The sequence below is a fragment of the Podarcis vaucheri genome (assembly GCF_965113315.1).
Source record: "Podarcis vaucheri genome assembly, chromosome: 12".
Lineage (NCBI taxonomy): Eukaryota > Metazoa > Chordata > Lepidosauria > Squamata > Lacertidae > Podarcis > Podarcis vaucheri.
In genome coordinates this window covers 7,690,134-7,716,472 of record NC_138750.1, presented here as the reverse complement: position 1 = coordinate 7,716,472, position 26,339 = coordinate 7,690,134, and the positions used below count along the sequence as shown (strand labels likewise).

Genomic DNA, 26,339 nt, shown 5'->3' with positions numbered 1-26,339 from the left:
TGATTAAGCTGGATGCACATGACAGATCCTAGTACTTGTTGACTACGTCACCACGGAACCACAGTGGCTCAAGGTAGATTAGAATCACCGCAAGAGGGATGAGAGCAGCAGATGTTAACATTGCAGCTTACAAGAGAGGAGCTTTATTGCACAGCATTTCCTGTCTTTCTGTGATCTGCTTTCAGAAAGGTGAAAACAACCACCTGTTTAGAAAGGCAGTAATTTAACAGAGAGGCTTTTTGGAAAGCCTGCGAATATTTTCTAAATTTTACAGTCTGCTGGATGGCATAAGTGGAGACATCTGCTCAAGACATTCACATCCAGGCAGGAAATAAATTCAGGAGGGAGTGGTGATGGTGAAAGCAGCACATCACAATTTTACCTATACACATTCTGAAGACCCTTACTGAAGTGAAATAGAGGCAAACAGACTTGAGAGGTTATCTTCCAATGTGGCAAAGTACACACCAAACCTCTAAAAACCCGCAAGTAGTGCTGTTGTTTCCCCCTCTATCTTTAATTCCATAGGAAGGCAGATGCTACAAGACAAGCCGCAATGTTGCAACACCTTCACACTCCTGAACAGAATTTAACAGCTCAAAAAGCAGCAAGGGGCCACCTGCTGCGAGATCTTAATAATATGCCCCTTTTGGCTCATCGACTTTGAATAGGAAAGCATAAAACTCAGAAAGAAAATGTGTATATGTTATTAAAGGGCATGTGCATAAATGCTTTCTACTGCTCTGGAAGTGACAGTCCTTTAGCTGTATGCCACGGGCAATTTATTAACTTAAAAGCTTGCTAACAAACATGCTCCATTAGATTACTTGGTTTGCTATGCTAGCAAGGCACAGAAAGTGGCAGAATTCTTCCCTCTCCCTCCTATCTTTTGTAGTGCACAACAGAACAGCCATCTGTTTGCCTGAAACGTAATTATTTCTTGGTGCTGTTACTAATGAGTCAAAGGATGCGCAAAAGAAGTGAGTTACAAGGTCACAGAGACCGTCTCTGCTCTCTTCCTCCAAGCAGGGGCTTTTGTGAACAAATACAACTCTGCGAGGAAGGAAAAGGGGTACACTTCAACCTGGGAGGGGGTGCGGTTTGGCTGTTAGTCACTACTACTAACACGTAACATATTGTACAAGATCCGGAAAACTGTGCATCTTGCTGCATTTTAAACTTCAGGAACAGTTTTGCAGCATATTGTGCCAAGCTTTCCGTGTGGCAACGAATACCAATCTGTTATGTTTTGGAATCAAAAGTTACATGATGCTATTTCTTAACTCTGCTCACACACTCACCTAGGAAGGGATTTTGTATACATGACGGAGGACTATGCAGATACAGACAAACCTCCCATGTGGGCAAGGTAACATGTGGCACATGTACTAGGAATGTGAACGTTCTTTCATGGAAAACGGGGTGGGGGAAAATGTGGAAAAGCCTATATTCCAATGCTGTAAAAGAGTATAATGCTCACACTACCCAGGCATTAGCTTATGCGCATGGTGAAGAAGTGCGTTCAGTCACACGCCACGTGCATATAATCCTGGCACGTGGCTCTATGAACTGACATAACCAGCCAGAGAAATTCCTCAAAAAATATATGACTCTACATACCTTAAGTTGTCCAATTTCTTTAAACCTGTGCACCTCAAATTCCCAGAGATCTGTGTTCTTGCCAAGTATTTTCTGGCATTTTCTGGTATATAGAAGGGAGAAGAGGCTCATAAATCAGGTTGCCATTTCTAAAGCATCTTCCATCTATGCACAGCAGCACCATTTGTGCACCATTTGCACCATTTGGGATCCTTTATTGTATTGCTTCTAATTCTGGCTTAGGTCACTGTTCAGAACATAAAGTCGGTGACCATAATCCAGAGCCCAACATGCACAAGGGATCCTGCAGCCTGCTGAAAGTACACGGAGCTCCAACAGTTCTTGGACACTTAACCTCGGAACCATTCAGCACAAGGAGGGAGCCCAAAGAGCAAAAACAAAACAAAATGGGGGAGCCCACCTAAGTAGGTGGTTATGTGCATTAAACCTCAGTCATTGTCACCTACATCAAAAGCATACTAACATTCATCTGGGTAAGCAAACTAGCAACGTTTCAGAATAATCCAGATAATACTAGAAGAGTCTTGGAAAAGTTAGAGGTGAATATAAACACTAAAGCAGTGCTGATTTTTGTGGACGTGGAGAAAGCCTTTGACAATATCTCTTGGAGCTTTTTGAAAAAGAATCTTCATGGGATGGGGGTAGGGCAAGGATTTGAGAATGGTATGGGTGCGATATACTCTGAACAAAAAGCTAAGTTGATTGTAAATAATGCAATAACTGAGGAACTTAAGATAGAAAAAGGAACACGACAGGGGTGCCCAATTTCCCCATTGCTTTTTATTTCGGTTCTGGAGGTGTTGCTAAATATGATTAGAAATGACCAGCAAGTTAAAGGTGTAAAGGTAGGAGCTAAACATTACAAGCTAAGGGCATTTGCAGATGACCTAGTATTGACTTTGCAAGAGCCAAACACTAGCACGAAAAGGGTGTTAGAAATAATTCAACAATTTGGCCAGGTAGCTGGATTTAAACTGAATAAACAAAAAACTAAAGTCTTGGGGAAAAATTTAACAGATATGGAGAAGGAGGAATTTCAAGAGGAGACAGGTCTGACGGTGGTTAAGAAGGTGAAATACCTAGGGGTTTATCTGACATCTAAAAATCTGAACTTGTACAAGGACAATTATGAAAAATGTTGGTCAGAAATTAAAAAAGATCTAGAAATATGGTCAAATCTGAAATTGTCAATGTTAGGCCGAATTGCAGTTGTTAAGATGAATGTATTGCCTAGAATGTTATTCTTGTTTCAAACCTTGCAGATCATTGACAAGATGGACTGTTTCAAGAGGTGGCAGAAAGATATCTCGAAATTTGTCTGGCAGGGCAAAAAGCCCAGAATAAAATTTAAAGTACTTACAGATGCAAAAGAAAGAGGGGGATTTGCCCTGCCGGACTTAAAACTGTACTATGAAGCAGCAGCTTTCTGCTGGTTGAAAGAATGGATGCTCCTCGAGAATACAGATATCTTGGATTTAGAAGGTTTCGATAATATGTTTGGTTGGCATGCATATCTATGGTATGACAAAATCAAAGTGCATAAGGCCTTTAAAAATCATATTGTCAGAAAAGCGTTATTTAATGTCTGGATAAGATATAAAGACCTGTTGGAAAACAAAACCCCTAGATGGGTATCACCCTTGGAGGCTAAGGCATTGAAGAAAACCAATATGGAGGTTGGATGGCCAAAGTATTGGGAGATTTTGGAACAAGATGGAGACAAATTGAAATTACAGAGCCATGAGAAAATGAAATCTAAAGTACGAGATTGGCTCCATTATTATCAAATAATGGAGGTCTATAAACAAGACAGGAAAATTGGCTTCCAGGTGGAAAAATCAAAATTAGAGACTGAATTGTTAGAACCCAATACTAAGAATTTGTCAAGAATGTATAATTTGCTGCTGAAATGGAACACAGAAGATGAAACGGTCAAATCAGCCATGATTAAGTGGGCACAGGACATTGGTCATAACATTATGTTTGCTGACTGGGAAAGGTTGTGGAACACCGGTATCAAATTTACGGCATGTAATGCCTTAAAGGAAAATATTATGAAAATGATTTATAGGTGGTACATGACTCCAGTCAAGCTAGCAAAAATTTACCATTTGCCTGATAATAAATGTTGGAAATGTAGAGAAACTGAAGGTACTTTCTACCACCTTTGGTGGACATGCCCGAAGATTAAGGCTTTCTGGGAAATGATATATAATGAAATGAAAAAGGTACTTAAATGTACTTTCCCTAAGAAACCAGAGGCCTTTCTCTTGGGCATTGTCGGCCAATTGGTGTCAAAGAAAGACAGAACTTTCTTTATGTATGCAACAACAGCAGCAAGAATACTTATCGCAAAGTATTGGAAGACACAAGATCTACCCACCTTGGAAGAATGGCAGATGAAAGTGATGGACTATATGTCATTGGCCGAGATGACTGGCAGAATCCGCGATCAGGGAAAAGAGACGGCGGAAGAAGAATGGAAGAAATTTAAAACCTATCTTAAGGACTATTATAAACTTGATGAATGCTAGAATGTCGAGGTTTTCAGAAAGAAAGGGTTACAGCGATACAAGATTAGATTAAAGAAAAGACTAAGATGACAGAGGTTGGACAGAAATATTTAGAAGTTGCTAAAAAACTTTGGACATTGGGATGCAGAAAGGGGAGGTATGGGGGAGTCCCAGAAAAGAGGTTTATGAAAAAACGTTTTGAAACTATACGTGTCTGTATGTTTGTCTATATGTTTGTTTGTTTTTAAAAATTTTGTAAAACCAATAAAAAATTTATATAAAAAAGATAATACTAGAAGAGTCTGGATTTGATATCCCGCTTTATCACTACCCGAAGGAGTCTCAAAGCGGCTAACATTCTCCTTTCCCTTCCTCCCCCACAACAAACACTCTGTGAGGTGAGTGGGGCTGAGAGACTTCAGAGAAGTGTGACTGGCCCAAGGTCACCCAGCAGCTGCATGTGGAGGAGCGGGGAATCGAACCCGGTTCACCAGATTACGAGTCCAGTGCTCTTAACCACTACACCACAAACAGTGTACACAATCACAGAGGTGCACACAATTGTGCCCCAATGCATTCAAGCTAAACATATTACCGTGCTGCCAGGTCATACTCTCCAATTTCCATCAGATGGTTTATGTAGGCCAAACCTATATCCTGGGGTGAAAATAAAATCCAATTAGTTAAAAGTACATCTAAAAATTGCACACATCCTTCCACAGCCAAGTGTCTGGCATTTGAATTCAAGTGACTTGTTAGATCAAGGATGTATTTTTTCAGGGTTTCTAATTCCTTGGTAACAAATATGCTTGTTTGTGAATGATCAAAGGGCTTACTATAAAGAGCATTTAAAAGAATTTTAAATTTACAGGTTTTAAATATAGGTGCAAATCAGATGATATTCTTCTTGGTCTTGTTTCTATTATCTTCCTGTTCCTCCCAGCTCTTGGGTAATAATTCTCCTATGTTGGGAAAGTGACGCAGCAGCAGAAAGAAAGAAAGAAAGAAAGAAAGAAAGACTTGCCAATGTGTAGGGCATTAATAGAGAGGATCAGTCCACACCAGCCTTTCATAAAGTTGCTGGACTACAGCTCCCATCATCCCTAGGTAGCAGGACCAGTGGTTAGGGATGGTGGGGTCTCAAGGTTGAGAAAGGCTGGCCTAAACCATGAAGCGTTATTGTTCATGAATGTTTATATAACAGGGTTGTGAAAAATGTGGTCCCCCAGGTGTGATTGGGCTCCACATGCCATGATCCCCAGTCTCCATGACCAGGGATGAGGGAAGTTGGTGCAACGACATCTGCAGGGCCACAAGTTCCTTGCTGTTGGTTACTAAGATAACATTCCATTCTGCTTTCTGAACTGTCTTAACTCAGGAGGAGCCGATGTAATCTAGTAATGTCTGGAGGAAACCACAACATCTGGAGAGCATTCCCTGTCCAACATCTGATCACATTGGACTAAATGCCACTATTCCTCCTCTGGATAATCATTACTATTTATTAAATTTCTATACCAATATCATTTTCCATTTTACTAGTTTGCAACTTTCTAGCATGCTTAGAAAAATGTTTTTGCTCCTAACACACTACTTCACATTTCTGTAGCATGATACGTTTACACAGGAAAAGGGTGGGTGGAGGGAACAAACATCCAGGTAGTTAAAAGTAGTGCAAACTGGGTTTCTTTTTAAAAACAACAACAGTATTTCTGTTCCAGTACTTGCTTCACTGAAAGTCTGAGAAACATTTAACTTTAATTTATAATGGGGAAAAACATCAAATACAAATATAAGCACAGAAATTATGGTAGCCTTGTGAATATGGCTGGGACCCTGAATGCCCTGAGCTCTGGTCATGAAGTTGAGGCGGGCAACAGCAGCCAAAACTCTCTCTCGTTCTCTCTCTCAATCCCAGAGGAAAAGGTAAAAGAGTTATGAGGCTCAAAGCAAAATCCTGACCTAGAAACTACCGTATTTTTCGAGCTATAAGACGCACCAGACCATAAGACGCACCTAGTTTTTTGGAAGAGGAAAACAAGGGGGGGGGATATGAATCCCAGCGATCCCGCTGGCTGTCCTGGCTTCTTGCTTAGCCGTGCACAGCCTCTCCCGGGCAAGGGGAGCCTTCATCCCCTGCCCAGGAGAGGCTGCGGGCGGCTAAGGCTCCCCCAAGAGCCGCGCTCCCTCCTCAAGGAAAAGCCTCCAAGAGCCGCACACGTGCTCCACACGGCTCTTTAAAGGGAGCGCTAAGCAGAGCCTCCCGCCTGCGTTCGCTCCATAAGATGCACACACACACACACCCTTACTTTTTAGGAGGGGAAAAGTGTGTCTTATAGAGCAAAAAATACGGTAATTTCACACGCAGAACAGACCATATTGGCCAAGTGGCAAAGTTTTCATTTCTGTTTCGTTTGCATAGGCTTAGAAGCATGTTCTGCTTCGTGACCCTGGGACTGAGTCATGCACTCCATAGCTAAAACTTACAAGCCCTGGCTCAAACTCTGCTTGGGGTGCCCTTAGGTTTAGAGTGGCAAATTAAACTGGCTGAGTGTGTCACTAAGATAAACAGTGTATGTAATAAGGTTGACTGGGCAGTGACTATGATCTGTTCTTGGGCCAAACCCTCTCCTACCGTGACATATGTTTACACTTGCTGAATAACGTCACTAGAGCTATACCTTCCTTGGTGGCCAAATTTCTTTTTTTAGCTTTTAAGCGTCGCAAGATTATAATTGACTGTATTGATATGGGGCTATCTGTTTAGCCCATTTTAGTGTTGGCTAAGTTCTAAAATTTTCCTGGAGCTTTTAACTGTGTATTGACAAATGTATTTTTCTTCTGACTGACAGTCGAATAAAAGGTTGATGATGACCATGACATATGCAATTTATCTGCATCCCGATACTGGTATTTCTCTACCACAGCCCCACAGCCCAGAGGGAAGAGAAACGTGGGGCACTTTTGACATCTGGGAGCAAGTTAAGTGCTACTAGATGTTACAAATGGAATTTTTTTTGGGGGGGAGACTAGACACAAAACACCCATACATGCAACCTTAGGCCTTGCTTAGCGCAGAGAGAAACTATTAATTTATTTCTGAAAGGTCAGGAGCCTTTTGTGTTCCTTCTTTTTCTTAAAAGAATTCAAATCCACTTTGCAGACTTACCTGAATCTTGTGTTTTTTCATGGTCTTCTGACTGATCTCAGCTGCCATCAAAGCCTCCTATATAAATACAAGCAAAGATGACACCCGAGTCAAGTATTCAAAACTTCTGTAGAGAAATCTGGAAAACTGCGGCTTTGTTTCTTGTGCCTTGTGTTTGAAAGCACTAGAACGTTTAATGTCATGGTCGAATGAACAGCTTTGAATTCATACTCAAACAAAAGCAATTGTTAAAAAGAAAGGGGGGGGGAAATCTTGGGTTCCATCTGGGTTCACTCCACATTAGTGCATCAAGATCAAATTTCGGGAGGATGGCACCATATGAGGTACAATCACAGGAGTTCATTTTCCAGCAAAAAAGCCTCTGCTGTAAAGACACCTGTCAAAAAAAGTACCTTGATTTGTTTTCTGAGTGCTCAACTAAAAGACAAAGAATAAATCCAGCACTAGTAAGAGAATGATTTTTCATTAAGTTTAATTTGTGGCTTATCCACTGAGCTGGCATCTTGTGTGTGCAGAAATAGAGCTACCTTCTTGCTACCCAAAATGAAAAGTGAAAGCTTATTGTGGGTTACAACACAAGCTATTCCCTGACTATTAAACAAAGGGCTTTCTGTGGAATATGCCTGAAAGCCTTTCCAATCCAATGAAACAGTGCTTCGTGCATAATGACGTCCAACTTGCATATACGCCTTGGGAAGAATTAACCCACTTGAACGTTTTCAGAGTGAAACGCAAATGAGACTATAAGAAACCAGGAACAGAAGCATGTGCTTGATCCCTTTATTTACTTGTACTGTAGTTATTCACAGCATAAGAGAGTTCACAGACTTCGTAACAAAAACCTGTGTTAGAAACTACCATGTTTTCCTGGGGAACCCAGTCTTAAAGGCAACTGAATACTTAAATGTTGCATAAAGTGTTTATCACATATATTTTTCAGGTTCCTTTTCTTTGATAAATATAAAGCCTAACAGATAGCTTGATGAGCCCCAACAACTCCTAAAGCACAAGCTGGAATTCTGAGCTAAAAATGCTGTATTATGCAGTCAAATAAACTTAAGAGGATTAGAAACTGAAATAAAGTATGCAAAATCAGGAAATTAACTTTAATTTTCATACTTCATTTTGACTGCTTGCAACCACTGCATCAGCAGTTTCCGACAACTGTTAAGCCATAGACCAGGGTATGCAATATTTTTCCTTGTTGGGGCCTGATGGGTGGAGCCAGAAGCAAAAGTGTTCTGGATGAACTAAACTGGAACAGAGATCACCCTGCCTCAATTTTCACCATGGTTATCTCAAATTAGAACTCCTAATCCTATGCAGGTCTATTTAGAAGTAAGTCCCACTGGGTTTAATAATGGGGTCACTCTCATGTATATAGAGGATTTCTCCAGGACAACAGACTATTGGTCTGCTCTGATAAGCAAGTGAAAGTAATTCCCAAATAACTCCACTCTGATTTTAGTCTGGCTCTCTCTTTCACACACACACACACACACACACAGAGAGAGAGAGAGAGAGAGAGAGAGAGAGAGAGAGAAATTCTCCAGTCATACATCTGGTGGACAGTTTCGTTGTTTTAAGGCAATTAACCTATATATTTTTAATTCTAATTGTTGTGAAACACCACAGAGGGAGGGGGGACACTTTAAAGGGCAGAAAAAAATAAAGAGGACACAAATAGTACAATTCAGGAATAAACAGATGCTGTTCTCACATATGTTGCTCATGGTGCAATCATATACCGTATTTTTCGCCCTATAAGACACACTTTTCCCCCTCCAAAAATGAAGGGGAAATGTGTGTGCGTCCTATGGGGCGAATGCAGGCTTTCGCTGAAGCCTGGAGAGCGAGGGGGGTCTGTGCGCACTGACCCCTCTCGCTCTCCAGGCTTCAGGAAGCTATCCGCTAGCTGTGGGAGACCCAGCTCTCCTAGGGCTAGCGGAGAGCTTGCCTGCACCCAGAAGCTTGGGGCGCGATGAGCTCCGCACGCCCCAAGCTTCGGGATTAGTGCAGTGCTCCGCTAGCCCTGGGAGAGCCGCGCGGCTCTCCCAGGGCTAGCGGACTGCTTGCGCGCACCCAGAAGCTTGGGGCGCGCTGAGCTCCGCACGTCCCTAGCTTCGGGATTAGCGCAGCGCACCTGGGGGGAAAATAATTTTTTCCCCTTTATTTCCCCCCCAAAAAAACTAGGTGCGTCCTATGGGCCGGTGCGTCTTATGGGGCGAAAAACACGGTACATGTCTGCTTATAAATACATCCTACTGAATTCAATGGGTCAAACTCCTAGCCTCCAACACTATGGCAAATGCACAGCAATGAGCTGTGGATGGATAAGGCACCATCCTGTCACCTAAACCTGTTGGGTTTTTCTAATTAACACAGGAATAATGCCTGTAAAAAACTTGAATTATATTTAAGAAGTCATAAAACAAGACATTCAGCAAGGCCTACTCATTGTCACTGATAAGAATTTAAAGAGAAAAGTGCAAAAGTTACTTCATATTTCTTCTTTTCCAAGAGCCATTCAATATGGTCATCCTGGTCACGTTCTTTGGCCACAACAACATCTCTTGGACTGATGATATAAAACAGTGATTCACCCTCTGAATATTCTGCAAGAGACACAGGAACAATTTTACCCATTTCACCACTCAGTAAAAGCTTTGACCTCTTTGAAAGCAGGTGTTCTGGATGCCTTTTGCTTGAGCAAATTAATGTTGCATCTCAGTATTTCTTAAATTCACCCATGTGCATTACCCAAACCCAGCAACAACCCCTAAATGAAACAAACAGAGAAAGCACTCATTGACAATGGACCTCTGCAAACACTCGCTGCTCTCTCTTAAGGGACTGGTTAAGAGATCAGGAACAAATGTACTGGTCCATTAGAAGAACTAAGAATACATGGGATCAGTTTCAGAGTACTGCCACGCGACCAATTCCAAGGCTCTTGCTGAAATCATCCATGATAAAAACTGTAACATTTAGACGTGCCGACCCTGACAACCGGAGCAATGCTCTAATTCCACTCTTAGCTCCTTGTGCTTCGCAGCACAATGGCTTAACCATAATGGAATCCTGGAGCTGAATGCAAATTGACAATCAAAATAACATATAAAATAATGGCCAGACTACTGCAAATTTCTCACCCAAACAATAATCACGGCATTCATTTTCTTGGAAGCGCCTCACAGTTAGAGCATCGGAGGAGATTTCTTCACAAGATTCAGGAAATGGCTGGATTATATCCAGCCTAGGTCTGGAACAACACTCCTTTTCCTGGGGGAAAGAAAACCACACACAGCACTGAAGCGCACAACCTGTTGATGTTTTCTAATATACCTGAAAAGATCGTCTGAATTGTAACCTTTTGCAACCAAGTTCTTTTCTGCATAAGTAGCCAATGGAAACCCCCCCAATTAGAATTGCCTTCTACTGTGTCAGCCAAATAGCTCCCATTTAGCCAAGTGCTGCCTTCACTTTGACTGGCAGCATTTTCCCAGGGTCTCAAGAAGATGTCTTACGCTGCTCCCTAAAAAGCCTTTTGCCTGATGTGTGCAATAATGGCGCAGGGGGAGCAATACATTGGGATGAAAGTTTATGCTAGGAGTCAGATGAGAAGCCCCAGGGGTTTCCAGCTGCTTATTTGGATTCCCTGTTGCCAACACTTAATATAGCCACAGAAATATCACTTGTGTTGTAACAAGGTTGGCTGTCTTGATTATTGTCAGTGGACCTACTGCTAAATAGTTTTGAATAACCTGGCATCTGGTGCTAAACAAGAGAACAGAATGGTCCTTAGTAACTGGAAATCCATCTCATGCCTTTGTGACGTCACAACTTCCAGATAGTGGAAGAGACAGAGGAACAATTTGGTGCTAGTTGGGTAGAGAGATTGTCAGACTGAGCTGGGAACTAAATAGGAGTTAGCTAAACTGGAAACAGCTATAGCAGAGCTACAGGGGCTCATAAATGTCATTCTATGACAATGTGATCCAGGATTAGCTGTTGTGTTCTATCTGCCTGCTCCCCAAATGTTCTGCTCGCATATTTGCACATCTGGTTGTTCAAAAACACGTCTCTAGCACTCTCTCATTATGAGGAAATGGACTCTGTAACGATCCTCTGAACTTTATAAATCTCAAGAAAGTCCTTTTTGTAACAACATCAATACCGCCACCTGCACATATATTCAAACAACAAAATCTTCTCATCCTTGTGATGGAATGAGTGAATTTTTACTCCTTTGACTGCCTATATTTGTAATACATGGCAGAATCTGGTTACAATAATGTATTTGTTGTTAAAATACATTATTGTAACCAGAACAAATTTATTGGCCAGATTCTGATGATATATGCGATCTGCTGGCTTACACAAAAAAACTTAGATCAGGCAGAATGGAAAGCCAAACTTTAATTGGTAGGATTTCTTTACACATACGTCTACGATATACAAAGTGCAATGTTGGCTACAAATGATCACAAATGTCTCCATTCTGCAGTTGGATTCATAATATCATTGGAATGTGAGCAGAATGCCTATTAAACTTGAAATTTTCAAAGAACTGCACTAAATCATGAAGATCTTTATATAAGCCATTTCCTTTTACTTAAAACTATGTTAAAGATTGAGAATTCCCAAAATCTGTCTCTTTAAACACCACAAATAGCAGCTGCTTCACACATTACACAAATACTGCATTTTCCCATCTTGCGCAAATGTGATGAACAACACTGGCTTGCTAGCCAATATATCTCCTATGGTTGAAATACTGTGATACTGGTTTTTTCAGTTTATACATAAAAAGTTTCAGCTGTGCATGGTCAAGGTTAAAAAGTTTTTTTAAAAAAAATCTAACATCCATGAAGGAGCAGCAAGCAGGCGATAGGTGGTATGTGCTCATGATAATTTCCCCTTGTGAATTCTCAAATAATCCCCAACACGGTTTCATTCTTCCCATGTTGTTGCCAAACACCTGCCGTTACAAGCTCATAGAGATCTCCTAAGTTGCTATCTAGGGCATATCAGCGCTTTGAAAAATGAACCTCTACCCTGTCAGCTTTTTGACAAAGCAGGGGTAAACTTTGAATGGCCAGATTTCTTTATCCTGACTCATTAGTATTACTAATTGCCTCCTACCAGCCCCTCATTTCCCAGCATCCCCTCCTCCTTCCTAAGGTCTCTCGGTTTTCTTTGACTCACTCATAGAGAGGAACTACAGTATTAGCTCTCTCGGGAGAAGCTGCACAAGCACCTTTGTTCCTTTCCTTTAAAATAATAAATAATAATAATCTGGCTGTCCTGCAAGAGGGCTAGACGCTGGCCCTATTGATTTCAATAGACTTGAGCGTTACCATGAGCCAACGGCATTTCATTGCCTAGCAACAGTGTGCACCCCATTGCTCAAGGTTACTATAGCAATGGCTGTCTAATGCCAGCTTGCTATCAAAGGGATGATCAAGAGCGTCGGCCCCTCTTAATGCTGTAACTTCAAGGGTTTCTCCTCTTCCTTCCCGTCCTCTCTTTCATTTTGTATTGTTAAACTAATGCGTCGTGAAGACTCTGGAGATTCACTCTCGAGAAGAGCTGGTGATCCAATATATCCTTTGTCTAGCCGGACACATATAACGGAGGCAACGGCACCAAACAGCTGCTCTCCTCACATCGCTCACAGCGACACGAGTGACCTGCAGCCAATCATCTTTACAGGCTTTATTTAAGAGCATGGGCAATGTCAAGGCGCCACTCTGCAATTTAGCTTTAATTCCTGTTCATACACGTGCCAAAAGATTAAAGATTTAAAACAAACACAGAGGAATGAACAACTTCTGGCTCTTCAGCATTCTATCCATTGTTTGCTATGAGATGGGCAAAACACCCCCCCCCCAAAAAAAAATGGCTTTAGCTGTTTTAAGTGTGAAGAGTTTATGGTACTGCAGAAGCTAAAACTGCAGCCTAACCTGGAAAATGGACATTCTGTACAAGATATCAAAGTAGCTGTCTTATTACAAAAGAATTTCAGAAATAGACAGGAAAGAGAAGTTGCTGAATTGCAACTTATTACCACACTTAAAACCATGGAGAGACCTGGTCTGAATAGAGACATTGGATTAAATAATAATAATAATAATAATAATAATAATAATAATAATAATAATACTAAATAAATAAATATTTATTTATACCCCACCCATCTGGCTGGGCTTCCCCAGCCACTCTGGGCGGCTTCCAACCAAATATTAAAATACAGTAATGCATCAAACATGATAAAGCTATTTTTAGCCATCTCATCCCTTGCTTTTTCCTGCAAGACCAATTGCGGTCGTTAACAGTCGTCAACAGGTTTACCACACCTATCAGCCAATCACCCATTCCCACCACCCTTCTGAGTAATACCCATCCCCACCCTCTCACTATATATAAAGGTCTGGTGACTTCTGTTTCAGTGTATCTGAAGAAGTGTGCATGCACACGAAAGCTCATACCAAGAACTAACTTAGTTGGTCTCTAAGGTGCTACTGGAAGGAATTTTTTTATTTTGTCTAGAAAATGAAGTATAGCTGCAACAGTCTGTCACCCAACTTAAATCCCTTCGGTTACTACTAGCCCATTTTACCCCAACATGGTATCTTCATGGTATTTTGGACTCGTTTCCATTAGCCTTGGCCCCCGTATTTCCTAGTGGTGAGAGCTATAAGTCTGGAATTTTCTGTGAACTTCCCTCAAGGGCAAGTCCCACTGGGCACATTGGGGCCAACTAACAAACAGGTGTGGAACACTGCCGTCTGAGTGCTTAAGAACTGTTTGGCCACCTAACAAACCTTATGCCTGGCTCACAACTTTTTTGTGTGTCTACTTGGAAGTTTACGTGCAGAAAAATACTTACAGTTTTCTCTGAAATCTCCTTTACATATGAAAGTATGACAAGCTGGTCACAGAGAGGTGCAATTCCACTGATGTAAAATTCAGTGTTGAACTGGGAAACTAAGTAACAAAAAAAGGAAACTGGCTTTAATACTGACTTTAACTAAGAGTTGTATTATCATCATAGAGCACCATTCAGATACATAGTCCCTGAAGCAGGCAAATGAATTTTGTAATCCTAACAGTTACGCTAATAAATATGCAGAGAAATTGATCAGTATTTGTCTTTTAAACATTTTACATGTTGTTTTGTTTGTTACAAATTCTGTGATGGTAAAAGGTGTGCACGTTTGAGTCATGACTGGGACCACACAAGTCTGGGTGTGCACAGTGGAATCCAATGTCTTCCCAGTAAGGGAACTACAGTTCACTGGAAAGCAAAGGAAGCATCCATTTTTTGGATTGGTCCAATGATTAATAATGAGGGACCACTGTGGAAACCTACCATGAGTTGAAGCTGTAGCAGTCCACTCATACATTCCATTGTTCTGACTAATTTATATACTACTTGCATGAATACAAAGGACATGGTAGAGGTGCACTGTGGATGAAGCTCCAGGAGACAGGCTGGACTGGCATATCCACAACTGCCATTAATAACATACAGATTCTCAATTTTAAAAAATACCGTATTTTTCGCCCTATAGGACGCACCTTTCCCCCTCAAAAAATGAAGGGGAAATGTGTGTGCGTCCTATGGAGCGAATACAGGCTTTCGCTGAAGCCTGGAGAGTGAGAGGGGTGGGTGCCCTAATTCCCCCCCTTTATTCCCCCCCCCAAAAGAAACTAGGTGCACCCCATGGTCCGGTGCGCCCTATAGAGCGAAAAATGCGGTAGTTAAGTGTTCTTTCTGAATCCTGTACAGTGGTGCCCCGCAAGACGAATGCCTCGCAAGACGGAAAACTCGCTAGACGAAAGAGTTTTCCGTTTTGGAGGTGCTTCGCAAAATGAATTTCCTATGGGCTTGCTTCGCAAGACGACAATGTCTTGCGAGTTCCTGCTGGTTTTTCCCCCTCCCCCCCTTTTTCTAAGCCTCTAAGCCGCTTATCAGCTGATCTGATCAGCAGATAAGCCACTAAAAGCCACTAATAGCGCTAATCCTTCAATGGGCTTGCTTCACAAGACGAAAAAACTGCTAGACGAAGAGAATCACAGAACGGATTCTTTTCGTCTTGCGAGGCACCACTGTATCTTTATTTCCCAACCAAAATACAGTTTGCTATAATCAACGGAACCTATAAAATCCACTCATCTAGCACACATCTTGGCTAGGCCGATGCAGTTTTGCTGGAGTTTTTATAGGAGGCATCAAGAAGAAGGCAATCAATGAATTGAAAAATGAAAAAGGAGAGATAAAAGGTGGAAATTATGGCATTTCCCCCTAAATGTAGAAGGGCAAGGCAAGCAAGTTTTTCCACCTAATGCCACCTTTTAAGAGTGTCAAACCTGGCCAGGTTTTATCTTCTTAGACATAAACCCAGCATTATCTTGCAGCACCAATCCAAAGATGCTTAACAAAGTTTAGGCAGGAAAATGTTTTCCCTTTTGTCCCATGAGAACTACTGCAGCACCACGACAGAATGAGAAGGTAAGGAAGCAGTGCTTCCCAATACTGTGCTCTAGAGATAGCAAAACTTAAAAGGCAAGCGTTCAGGGTTTCTATCTCCCCCACCCCCTGCGGAACAAAGCGGCGAGCCAGTGTAAAACACATTTATATAATGCCAAACCAGAATATACTGTTATCACCATAAGACTTGTGCTGCATCAGACACACAATTCAAGTGCAACGGTTAACTTTAAGTGGGAATTATTAGCTACTGTCAGATGCTGTGGGATGTAGCAGGAAGGACTTAGGGCATCAGTCTCCCTCTGTCACACAGAGAGACTGTAACAAAAGCATTGCCCTGTAAAGACGGGGTAGTCAGGTTTCCAACAGTCTGTCCAGAGAGAGGGAAAGAGAGGCAGCTCTGCCCTGGTAGCTACCTCTGGAAAAGCCTAATTTCTTGACCTCTATACTAGAGAGCCCATGCAGATGGTGAATGCAATCACAACCCTAGTCTTATATTCTCCGCCTAACAAACTACCACAGGGCAGCTATGTGGTTTGAATGCACACACGTCTGCGTCTCCTGGCCATGGTTGGAAGACATCACAAATGTGTTCTGAGGATCTTCTTCACTAGCAAACAATTTAAACGATCAAAGTATTCTGGTGCAGGCTGACCCTGTGTTTGCAAGCACAGTGGGCAGAAATGAGTGGGAGCAATTGGTGGAGCTGGGTAAGGTGCCTCTGCTTGCCTGGCTTCCGAACACTGCAGTCGCTACCAGCAACAGAGGGGAAAGGTGGTGGGCAAGGCCCTCACAGCGCCCCTCCTCCTATCTTTAACTGGCCAAGATACCCAAGGCCAAGAGGCCAGGTGAACGGCGCAAAAGAACCCATTGGTCCCAAAAATACCGTATTCTTTGCACCATAACACTCACTTTTTTCCTCCTAGAAAGTAAGGGGAAATGTCTGTGCGTGTTATGGAGCGAATGCCTACGGGTGGCGGGGGGGATCTGCTGCAGTCGTGAGCAGAGGATCCATGGTTCCCCTTCCTTCCCTCCTCCGTGGTTACAAAGCATGGATCCACATGGATCCTCAGGATTTTTGCATTGGGCTACTCCAAACTCACTGTCAGATCACATGTCTGTGGCAACAGCATGAACCACAAAAATCATACATCCACTATTTCATTTAGAATATTTTTTTTCTTGTTTTCCTCCTCTAAAAACTACGTGCGTGTTATGGTCCGGTGCGTGTTATAGAGCGAAAAATACAGTATGTAAGATGGTCCGTATTCTAGAATAGCAAACCCCTTGAATCACAGGGCTGCTCTGGAGCAAATCATTTGTCAACTTTTGTAGTCTCTCTACAAAACTAGGGAAGGGACATGGCTCTGTGGCGGAGTAGCTACTTTTGCATGCAGAAGGGCCTGGATTCAGCCACAGTAATCTTTTGGAAGGCTGGGAAAAAACCCTTTTCTGAAACCCTGGAGGGCTTCTGCCAGTTGCCGTATTTTTCGCTCCGTAAGACACACTTTTTTCCTCCTAAAAAGTAAGGGGAAATGTCTGTGCGTCTTATGGAGCGAGTGTGTGGTCAATCGCTGGCTCCCTTTCTAGCCCCTTGCCCAGGCCTCCATTTTTGAATGTTCTGCAGATGGAGGCCGTTTGTTTCCCCAGCGACATGTGACTGGCTGATTAGATTATCTGTCTGGAAACTGTAGAAATGGCTCCCTTTCCTTTCCTAAAGAATCTGCAGAACTGTGAGTTGAACCCCATAAAAACAGGATTTTTCACCTTTGCAAAAGAAGCTGCACAACTTTGAGCTGATCCCCTCCAAAAACAGGGCTTTCCCCCTTTCCTCCTCTAAAAACTAGGTGTGTCTTATGGTCAGGTGCGTCTTATGGAGTGGAAGAAAACACTAATCCTGAGCTAGATGGATAGTTGGACTGACTCACTATAAGGCAGCTTCCCATGTTCCGACATAAACACATTTTGCACCTTTATGTGCATCCTTACAGAGAGGAGAAGAGAGGAGAGGAAGTGCTACAGTTGTGATACGAAACAAGGTATGAAAAAGTTGAATAAACGGGAGTGGGGAGGGGTGCGCAACAAAGACACACCTCCCCTGGGAGGCAAATGACGTATATGAGCCAGTCCTCAATGCACTTGATAGGCTACATTTTGTCAACAATAACAAAATCGCAACTGGTCACTGGGGGTATCTGGTATCATTGAAGAAGATTATCATATATCATGAACTGCCTCAAGTAAAAGCTTAGACGACTATGAATCAGGAGGAGATGTTCTGGTACGACACGAGAATGTTAAGCAAGATGCCCCTAAATGATATCAAAAGGGCATTGTAGTCTCTGTTACAACGTGGATAAATGACAACCTTCCCCCCAGCCTCATCCAGCCCCTGTTTAAAGGAGTGATGTTCAGAGCATTCAACGGAGCTGAAGTGCTGTGAACTGAAACCAGAATGGGAAATCTCAAACAGATTGTTAGAAGCTAAGTGAGATAAAGCACTGATCCTCAAATATGTAAGGAAGACTCTGTGCTGGAAGACGGAAGATAAAGAAGCTGTCTCCACAAATACTCCACCCTTACAATATGTGTCTGGGCAGATTTATGACAACATTGCTCTTCTTTGGCGCTCTTCCCGCCCTCGTTCTCTTGGCAAATCTAAAGAATATGCTTAAACGGCCTCCGTTATCCACTCATATGCTTGAGTCAACTGCAATTGTTCACTCATCAGGAAGACCACGTGTGTGGAACCACTTCCTGACAGCAGTTGAAACAGTGGTGGGAATCAGATGGCCACGTGTCAGGCAGAGCAATGTCTTTCCACACATGCGGTCAGAGAAGCACAACATGGTCATCCAAAGCCAGTCTTCCAGACACTGCAGCATACAGGCCACACCAACTGCATGAAGGATTACTGGGGGTTTGTTTTGTTTTTTGCCTATTAGAGGGTTGCTACCAAGAAGATAGGGATGCGGGTGGCGCTGTGGGTAAAAGCCTCAGCGCCTAGGGCTTGCCGATCGAAAGGTCGGCGGTTTGAATCCCCGCGGCGGGGTGCGCTCCCGCTGCTCGGTCCCAGCGCCTGCCAACCTAGCAGTTCGAAAGCACCCCCGGGTGCAAGTAGATAAATAGGTACCGCTTACCAGCGGGAAGGTAAACGGCGTTCCGTGTGCTGCGCTGGCTCGCCAGATGCAGCTTTGTCACGCTGGCCACGTGACCCGGAAGTGTCTCCGGACAGCGCTGGCCCCCGGCCTCTTGAGTGAGATGGGCGCACAAACCCCAGAGTCTGTCAAGACTGGCCCGTTCGGGCAGGGGTACCTTTACCTTTACCTTTACCAAGAAGATACTTGAGAACATTACTTTTTATTTAAAAAGGTAAAGGACCCTGGACAGCTAAGTCCAGTCACAAACAACTCTGGGGTTGCGGTGCTCATCTCACTTTATAGGCCGAGGGAGCCGGCGTTTGTCCACAGACAGTTTTTCCGGGTCATATGAACACAAAACACAAAGAAAACACGCCCCTGCAACCCAGAGCAGGCACTTTAGGAACAAATAAATCCCAAAAGCCAAAGACAGATATACAAAAAAGGAGGTAAGTATGACAGAGTTACATTAGCAGATTACATGCTATCTTAATATTGTATTGTGTCCTGGCTGAAGTGACTGCAAATCTATTCCTATGAAAGCAAAAAATCACCATAGGTGGGTGGACATTGATGGAAGTGAAAGGAAATGAAGGGCATTGTTTAGGAACCAAACAAAAGAAGACCAAACAGATTCCAAAGTGTCATATTCCTTTTGTCCTCAGGCTACTCTATTTGTTGTTGTTTTTTTTTGGGGGGGTGTATTTTCCCCCCAATAAAGCGATTTGCCATACTTTGCAATACCACAGCCCTAAATCTACCCCTACAAAGTATTTCCAAGTGAAATGCACTGAATTGTGCTTCTGCAAATGAGGCTCACATTTAAAACAAAACAAAAAAGATGACATTATTTTTAAGCAGCTATTTGCAAAAAGCTTTTCTGCAAATTAATGGCAAACATGTCATACTCATACCTATTTCCACGTAACGACTTGGCAGATCTCGCATTTCACTGGCATGTCGCTCTTTCACTGAGCATATCTGTAAAATAAAAACATTATGTTAGTTAATTGTGATTAGTTACCTTAGGAAATAGAGAAAGTTCATTTATAATAAAATAATAATAATAATAATAATAATAATAATAATAATAATAATAATAATAATAATTTTATTTATATTCCACCCTCCCCGGCCGAGGCTGTGCTCAGAGCAGCTAACATAATAAAAACAACACAGTATGTATAAAAACAGACATCAATTAATTACAATACATCTTAAAATTAATTCAGACAATTAATTCAGACTATATATAGGCAAAGCCTCCCAAGAACATGCAATCATGATGATTACAAGATAGCATTTTAATAAACAGATGCAGGAAAGAGCTACAAATAAAGCAAGAAAGCATCTCAGGAGAGTATGGAATTCTAGAAAAGTTTGAGCTTCTTCGAACTGCTAACATAGCAGTAATTTTACTAGTGCTTTCACGTATTCCAGATGAGAAGCTACATTAAGCTGCTGTAGCAAATCAAACTTTTACATCACTCTGATGGCTACCAACTTTCTCCAGTCTCCCCTTCGTCAGATGCATCTGAGAAGATTCTTGTCTAGAAAATCTGATGCCATCAAAAATTTGGTAGCCTTTAAGACGCCCCTCCCCCCAAAAAAAACTTTCCATGCTGCTAATTGCACATTAACATTATGAATAACAAAATGTCAACTCCATTTATATTAATAAACTCTTTACTAACTTGGAAAATGTCTACTTTTACAAATGAGTTATAAAAACACTTCCAGAACTTTACAATGTGTAAGATTATTATTTTTTAAGCTTTAATTTGTATGCTTCTTACAGTGCACGTGTCTAAATAGATGTAAGTCCCAATGACTTAAATTAGACTTACTTCAGCCTACGTGTGTATAGGATAGCAGTCCTAGAAAGTTAATTATCTTCTTTTGGCTTTCCATTCTGTCTTATGGATAAGAAATTAACAGCTGACACTTCTTTACAGAAAGCTTCTTTTGGAGGGCAGCAGCTGAATTCTGACTGCTGTTTTATGACGTCTCTGATAAATCATGCATTCAGCAACCCAGTTTCAGGTTTCACTCCCCACTAATGACAAACTGTTGCCCAAATGCCCATGTTAAGTACTTCCTGCCTGGACTAAGCAGAGCGAATGAATTTCAGGACTCTCTTTTAACAGCTCTCTGAATGCATCTCTTGAAGACAAAGAAAGTAGGATCAGCCCACAGCCTTGCCTACTGCACACGCTCAGATAAATCCGTCTGACCACTGGGCATTTGTCATTATTCCTTCTTATGAAGGTCAGCCCAATGACATTTCTATGGCAGCAGGAGTTCGCCACACAGTAGTCAAATCAAATTCTCTTCTCCCCCACCCCTATCGCCTTCGCTTTTCAGAAATAATCCTCTGTTTGTCTGTGATAGCAGCAAGCATTTATTACAAAGACAGGTAATTGTACCTTTACTGAATTTCCCCAGCCAATAATCAGTGTTAAATTATCTTTCCAGCAAAGGCTGCAGGGATACATATCAGGACGGAGGTTTATATCGTCTCGGGGCACGTTGGTGATTCTTTGCTTAGCAATCACGTCAAGTATCTTCACGCCCTGAAAGTTTAACACACAGCAAGAGAATTCAGTGTGGCACCACATACGCAAACCATGGTCCAGAAATATCATATTACAGGTTATGCTAAGGTGGCAGCTCAGGCCTACTGGCAGGCGCAGAAAAGGATCCTGGCAACTGTGTACAAAGAGCTAGAGCCAGATGAAGGAAACTGCCCACACTGGTCTGTCTCTGCCTCAGCAAACTATCATTTTGCTTGAAAGGCAGGCAGGCAGTGACAACTTAAATCTCTGCAGGCGCAGTGTGCTATCAGGAGTTGCATATGCATAGAAACATCTTCATCCAAGAGCCAAATGTGCTGTAACACTTCTTTGTAAAATTTAGAGGATTATTTATCTGCCACCCCTTCAATTTTTATTTATTTTTATTTCACAAATTATGACAAATTAGTTGTTTGCATCTCATACATGGGCCTGTTGTAGAAAGCAACTTTCCCCTCGCCTATCTTTGGCTATGCTATGGAAATACAGTGGTGAAATCTTATTCTGGTTCTTACCACCGTCTCTGCCAGTGGCACCTTCTCTTCAAAATGACACAACTAAAGCCTATATTCTTCAAGGATCTACTGGGTTTAGATGTGACAGCTGAAGAGACCCTCCCTCGAGACGAAAGCAGAATACCACATCACACAGAAGCCACAAGGCCCAACATATCTATATACTTATAAAATGAAGTTGTATTTTAATCTGATACTAAGCCCATTTACTCAAGAACTGCCTGTGATTTAATAAAACAAATGTGGTTAACAACAACCTGATTTGCGTATTCGTCTTTTAAATTTCTAGGCTTTTGTGTACTACATTCCAGTCTTGCTTAAAAAAGAAAGAGGTGCTATCTTCCACCTAGAGGACAGAGTTAAGGGGGAACCATGCTTGGAAGTGGCGCATTTCTTTAAGAAATTTGGAGGAGAGAGCTGTTTTGCAGAAGCAGCTTCTTGCGTTCTGAGTCTAGTCCTCCTCTCTCACTCACAGGCCTCTTGGCACTCAGTGGAAGCTAAGGGATCCCTGCAGGGAAATGGACCCAGCTAAAATGTTTTTTACAGAATGCCAGTTACGGAAGAAGTCTAAAATTTGAATTCAGCCTGATCTTTTATTTCCCTTCTCTCTCTCTCCCCCCCCCCCTTTTATGAAGATCACCCGCTCTGAGACCCCACAGCTAATTCTCCCCTGGCCCCCTCACTGGCCCAAGTAGGACTAATTAAGCCAACTAGCCCTGGCGATTATCTAATTGATTTTTGAATTTTATTGTTATTCATGTTTTTATACCATATTTTATGCTGATTTTAAAATTAAGTGTCTTAAAGTGTTTTAAATTTGTTGTTAGCTGCCCTAAGCCCAGTTTTTGAACCGGGAAATAATAATAATAATAATAATAATAATAATAATAATAATAATAATAATAATAATTATTATTATTAAAGCACTAAACTGCTATGAGTACAAATGTGTAGAAAATGCAATATAGTAGTAGTTATAGCTGTAGCTGTAGCAATCTTCAGGCATACAATCAACATGAGTGAGAAGGACGTGTTGGCAGCGTCAGTGGCATGGAGGTATATTCATCTCACAGCTTCACCCCAAACCTTCGCATCTCCTCTGGCTCCCCCCCCCCCAAAAAAAATGTTGAGCACTGAGGCAGAAGGTGTTGTTGGGCATTGGGTATTGTTTAGGGGTTTTTTGTTGCTGCTGCTGCTGTTGGTATTCAATTTCCGTGTCTTTATTTTTAGGTATTATAATGATTTGTGTGGTAATTGTCCCGTTATGACTGTGTGCTTTTTGATGCGTTGCATTTATTGTTTATGACTACTTTTGTTAGGTTTGTAATTGTGGGGAGGATTCCGAGTGTCTTCAGTTGGGCTCCCAAAGCACCCCCTTGCCAAAGGGGGAACGCCATGAGCACACATGGCGGGGATGGAGATATTGGGGAAGCGTTGGTGTGAACACTTTCCCTCTATGTTCTCACATGTATTCTTTGAATGCCTGGACAGGGCTTCAATCAGGGCTCAATCTGCTGTTCTTTGTGATTTAATCTCTTGAATGTCCTCTGTCAATATCATTATTTACATACGGATTAAAGATTATGACCAAACCTATTCTTGTGGGCTCAGGGTAGATGATGGAGGGCAACAATTTGAAGTAGGCGCTTCCCTTGTGACCTTTGTGTCTTGCTACATTTTAGGTTGCTATTTTCTGACTCCTGTTTTTAATGTAATTAAACATATGGTTATCTTAATGCATGGAATGTTAACTTGTGGCCACTTGGGCATTGGAAAAGAGATGGGAATATAAGAAAGATTTTGAAACCCTGTACATCAAGAAAAATTAAACATATCAAGACATCCAGTGCAATGGCAATTTAGAAATTTACCCATTCACATAATGAAAACAGCTAACTCTGAAATACCTACCATATTATTGGCCCAAGCAATCAGGTTTCCTCTCCATTTAACATTTCTGATATTTCCCTCTCCTTCATGTAAAACTGAAGGTTTCCATCTGTTCATCCATGACTTTTCATATAAAAACAACTAGGAAGAAAGAATCACAAGAATTTACAGCGCTTTTGATAAAAGACAGGTACAAAAGGAATCTTTTTCTTACTTTTGTCATTTTACTCATTCGTTCATATGAGATTTAATACAAAATGGACACAGCAAAAAAAAGAAAAGCTTCTAATTTACAACCAAGTTAGTTCCAACTCAAAAATTGGTAAGAAGAACAAACAAAACCTTTTTCCAGTGTACAGTAAGTGGTAGAATAACAGATTTAAAAACCCAGGCATGCTTCTCATATAATGTGGAGCCCTCCTTTAGTGTTTTGTACTAAATCTTCCTTCACTATGGCTGCGAGGAGATTGGAACCATTCGCTTCAATTTTCAAGCAGCTATGGTTTCCCGTTACAATGAACTAGAAACTGTAGTTAGTACAAACCATCCAGGATTATTAACCACAATTTGAAGTTGACTTGTTTCAAAAACCAGTGCTTAACACTTAGCATTGTTTACCCAGAAACCACAGTTGGTTGAATGGAAGCTTCCAGTAACTTCCTTGCAAGCATGAAGGAAAGGGGAAGAGGCACACAACGCTTCAAACTCAACCAAATGGTCAGGGATGGGTGGCAGTTAGGTCCAGAAACGTAAGGAGGGCCACAGCTTAGACCCTCCTGACTTACAGGTACATCAGAAGCAGCTTGCTGTTGGGTATTGGCAACCATCTGCAAAAGGCAGTGGGAACTCACCAAAAATCAGGTTTCTCACCGTGGATGAGAAGAGTTGCTTTCTGCTGGTCTAAAGCCCCCACTGGATACAACCCAAAGAGTCCTGGTTATTCTCACCTCTTCACAGAGTAGACAACAAATGCACCCTCTCTCCTCAACCCATTATAAGCCTCACATATAATGCTTGCGTTCCACTACTGATACCTGATTATGCAGGTTCCCAGCTCACATGGTCTTCTTTCCCTTTCCTTTTTATGGGAGAGAAATGTGCAAATTGGGAGCCCTAGCAATTGGTTATTTATATCAAGTCCCTGCTTCACACAAAAGGCTTTTCTCTACAGCAGCAGTTTACAAGCTGTGGAGCACAGGTCCTTGGCTGGGGTCTGCTGAGCTTTGAAAGTTACGCTCCTCATCTAGCAATGCACACTTACTGTCACAAACTGGCTAGAAACAGAGGAATGGTGAGGAAAGAGCTGGGGAAACCACAAGAGAAGAAGGCTCAGAGCCTGGACAGTGGTGGTGGGACAAAGATGAGTAGTCAGAGGGAGAAGACAAAAAAAAGCTATTAACAGAGCCTAAAACTACAAGAGTCAGCTTGTAGGAGTTTGAAAAAAAAGGGTGGAGGGTTAAAAAAGGGTCCTCATACTCGTAAATATGACGATCACTACTCTACAAAAAAACCAGACTTCTTTTTATCCTCAAAACTTAAAAAAGTGGTTGTCAGGCTACAAGAAAGGAAACAGTAGGGAAAAGCAAGATTCCTGGGATATCTATTACACCTTGTTTGCGTAACCCCCTTCCGCTGGACGTTGGCCCTTTTGCGGGGGGAGACATAAATAAATTTTATATAAAACAGCTATTACTCAACTGCTTAAAAGGGCTTTTGGGCCGAGATGAATACAGCATGCCTATTATATATGCAGCCACAAGATGGTACCAAAGGACAGATATTTCAGCTGAAACAGTTCAGAAACAAACTTCAGAATTGGTCACTGCAAATAAAACTGAGGGAACTTGGTGGAAACGGCAACAACCACCTGGCACGGAAAACAGAAGCTCGCTTTCCAAATTACACCACAGTTTTGGGACACCAGTAATTAAAACTAGCTGAATCCCATTGACTTCAGCAGGGCTAAATTCACTCCACTGAAACAGCAAATGTACGGTGGAGAAATTCTGTGGCAGATAGACCTCAGCTTCCTAAGCCCTTTTGCTTTGCTCCAGTGAGGGCAGGAGACGTCTTTTCCTTACTTTTTTTTTGGTTGCCAATTATATACCGTCTTTTTTGCACCATAACACTCACTTTTTTCCTCCTAGAAAGTAAGGGGAAATGTCTGTGCGTGTTATGGAGCGAATGCCTGCGGGTGGCGGGGGGGGGGATCTGCTGCAGTCGTGAGCAGAGGATCCATGGTTCCCCTTCCTTCCCTCCTCCGTGGTTACAAAGCATGGATCCACATGGATCCTCAGGATTTTCGCATTGGGCTACTCCAAACTCACTGTCAGATCACATGTCTGTGGCCACAGCATGAACCACAAAAATCATATATCCACTGTTTCATTTAGAATATTTTTTTCGTTGTTTTCCTCCTCTA

At 42.0% G+C, this 26,339-nt stretch overlaps 2 protein-coding genes across 2 annotated transcripts in view; one reads left to right on the top strand and one right to left on the bottom strand.

Annotated features, from left to right (window-relative positions):
- Positions 1-26,339, top strand: part of STARD3NL (STARD3 N-terminal like) — a 292,381-nt gene that overhangs the window by 167,777 nt on the left and 98,265 nt on the right. The gene's annotated exons all lie outside the window — the stretch shown is intronic.
- VPS41 (VPS41 subunit of HOPS complex) overlaps positions 1-26,339 on the bottom strand; it is a 114,814-nt gene that overhangs the window by 25,533 nt on the left and 62,942 nt on the right. Inside the window, exons 9-17 of the mRNA XM_082192764.1 lie at positions 23,939-24,058; positions 21,366-21,512; positions 19,854-19,920; positions 14,195-14,292; positions 10,455-10,584; positions 9,802-9,917; positions 7,303-7,359; positions 4,729-4,790; positions 1,621-1,702 (exon numbers count right to left, since the gene is read on the bottom strand). Of these exons, the coding sequence (XP_082048890.1) occupies positions 1,621-1,702; positions 4,729-4,790; positions 7,303-7,359; positions 9,802-9,917; positions 10,455-10,584; positions 14,195-14,292; positions 19,854-19,920; positions 21,366-21,512; positions 23,939-24,058 (879 nt within the window). The remainder of the gene's footprint in view (positions 1-1,620; positions 1,703-4,728; positions 4,791-7,302; positions 7,360-9,801; positions 9,918-10,454; positions 10,585-14,194; positions 14,293-19,853; positions 19,921-21,365; positions 21,513-23,938; positions 24,059-26,339) is intronic.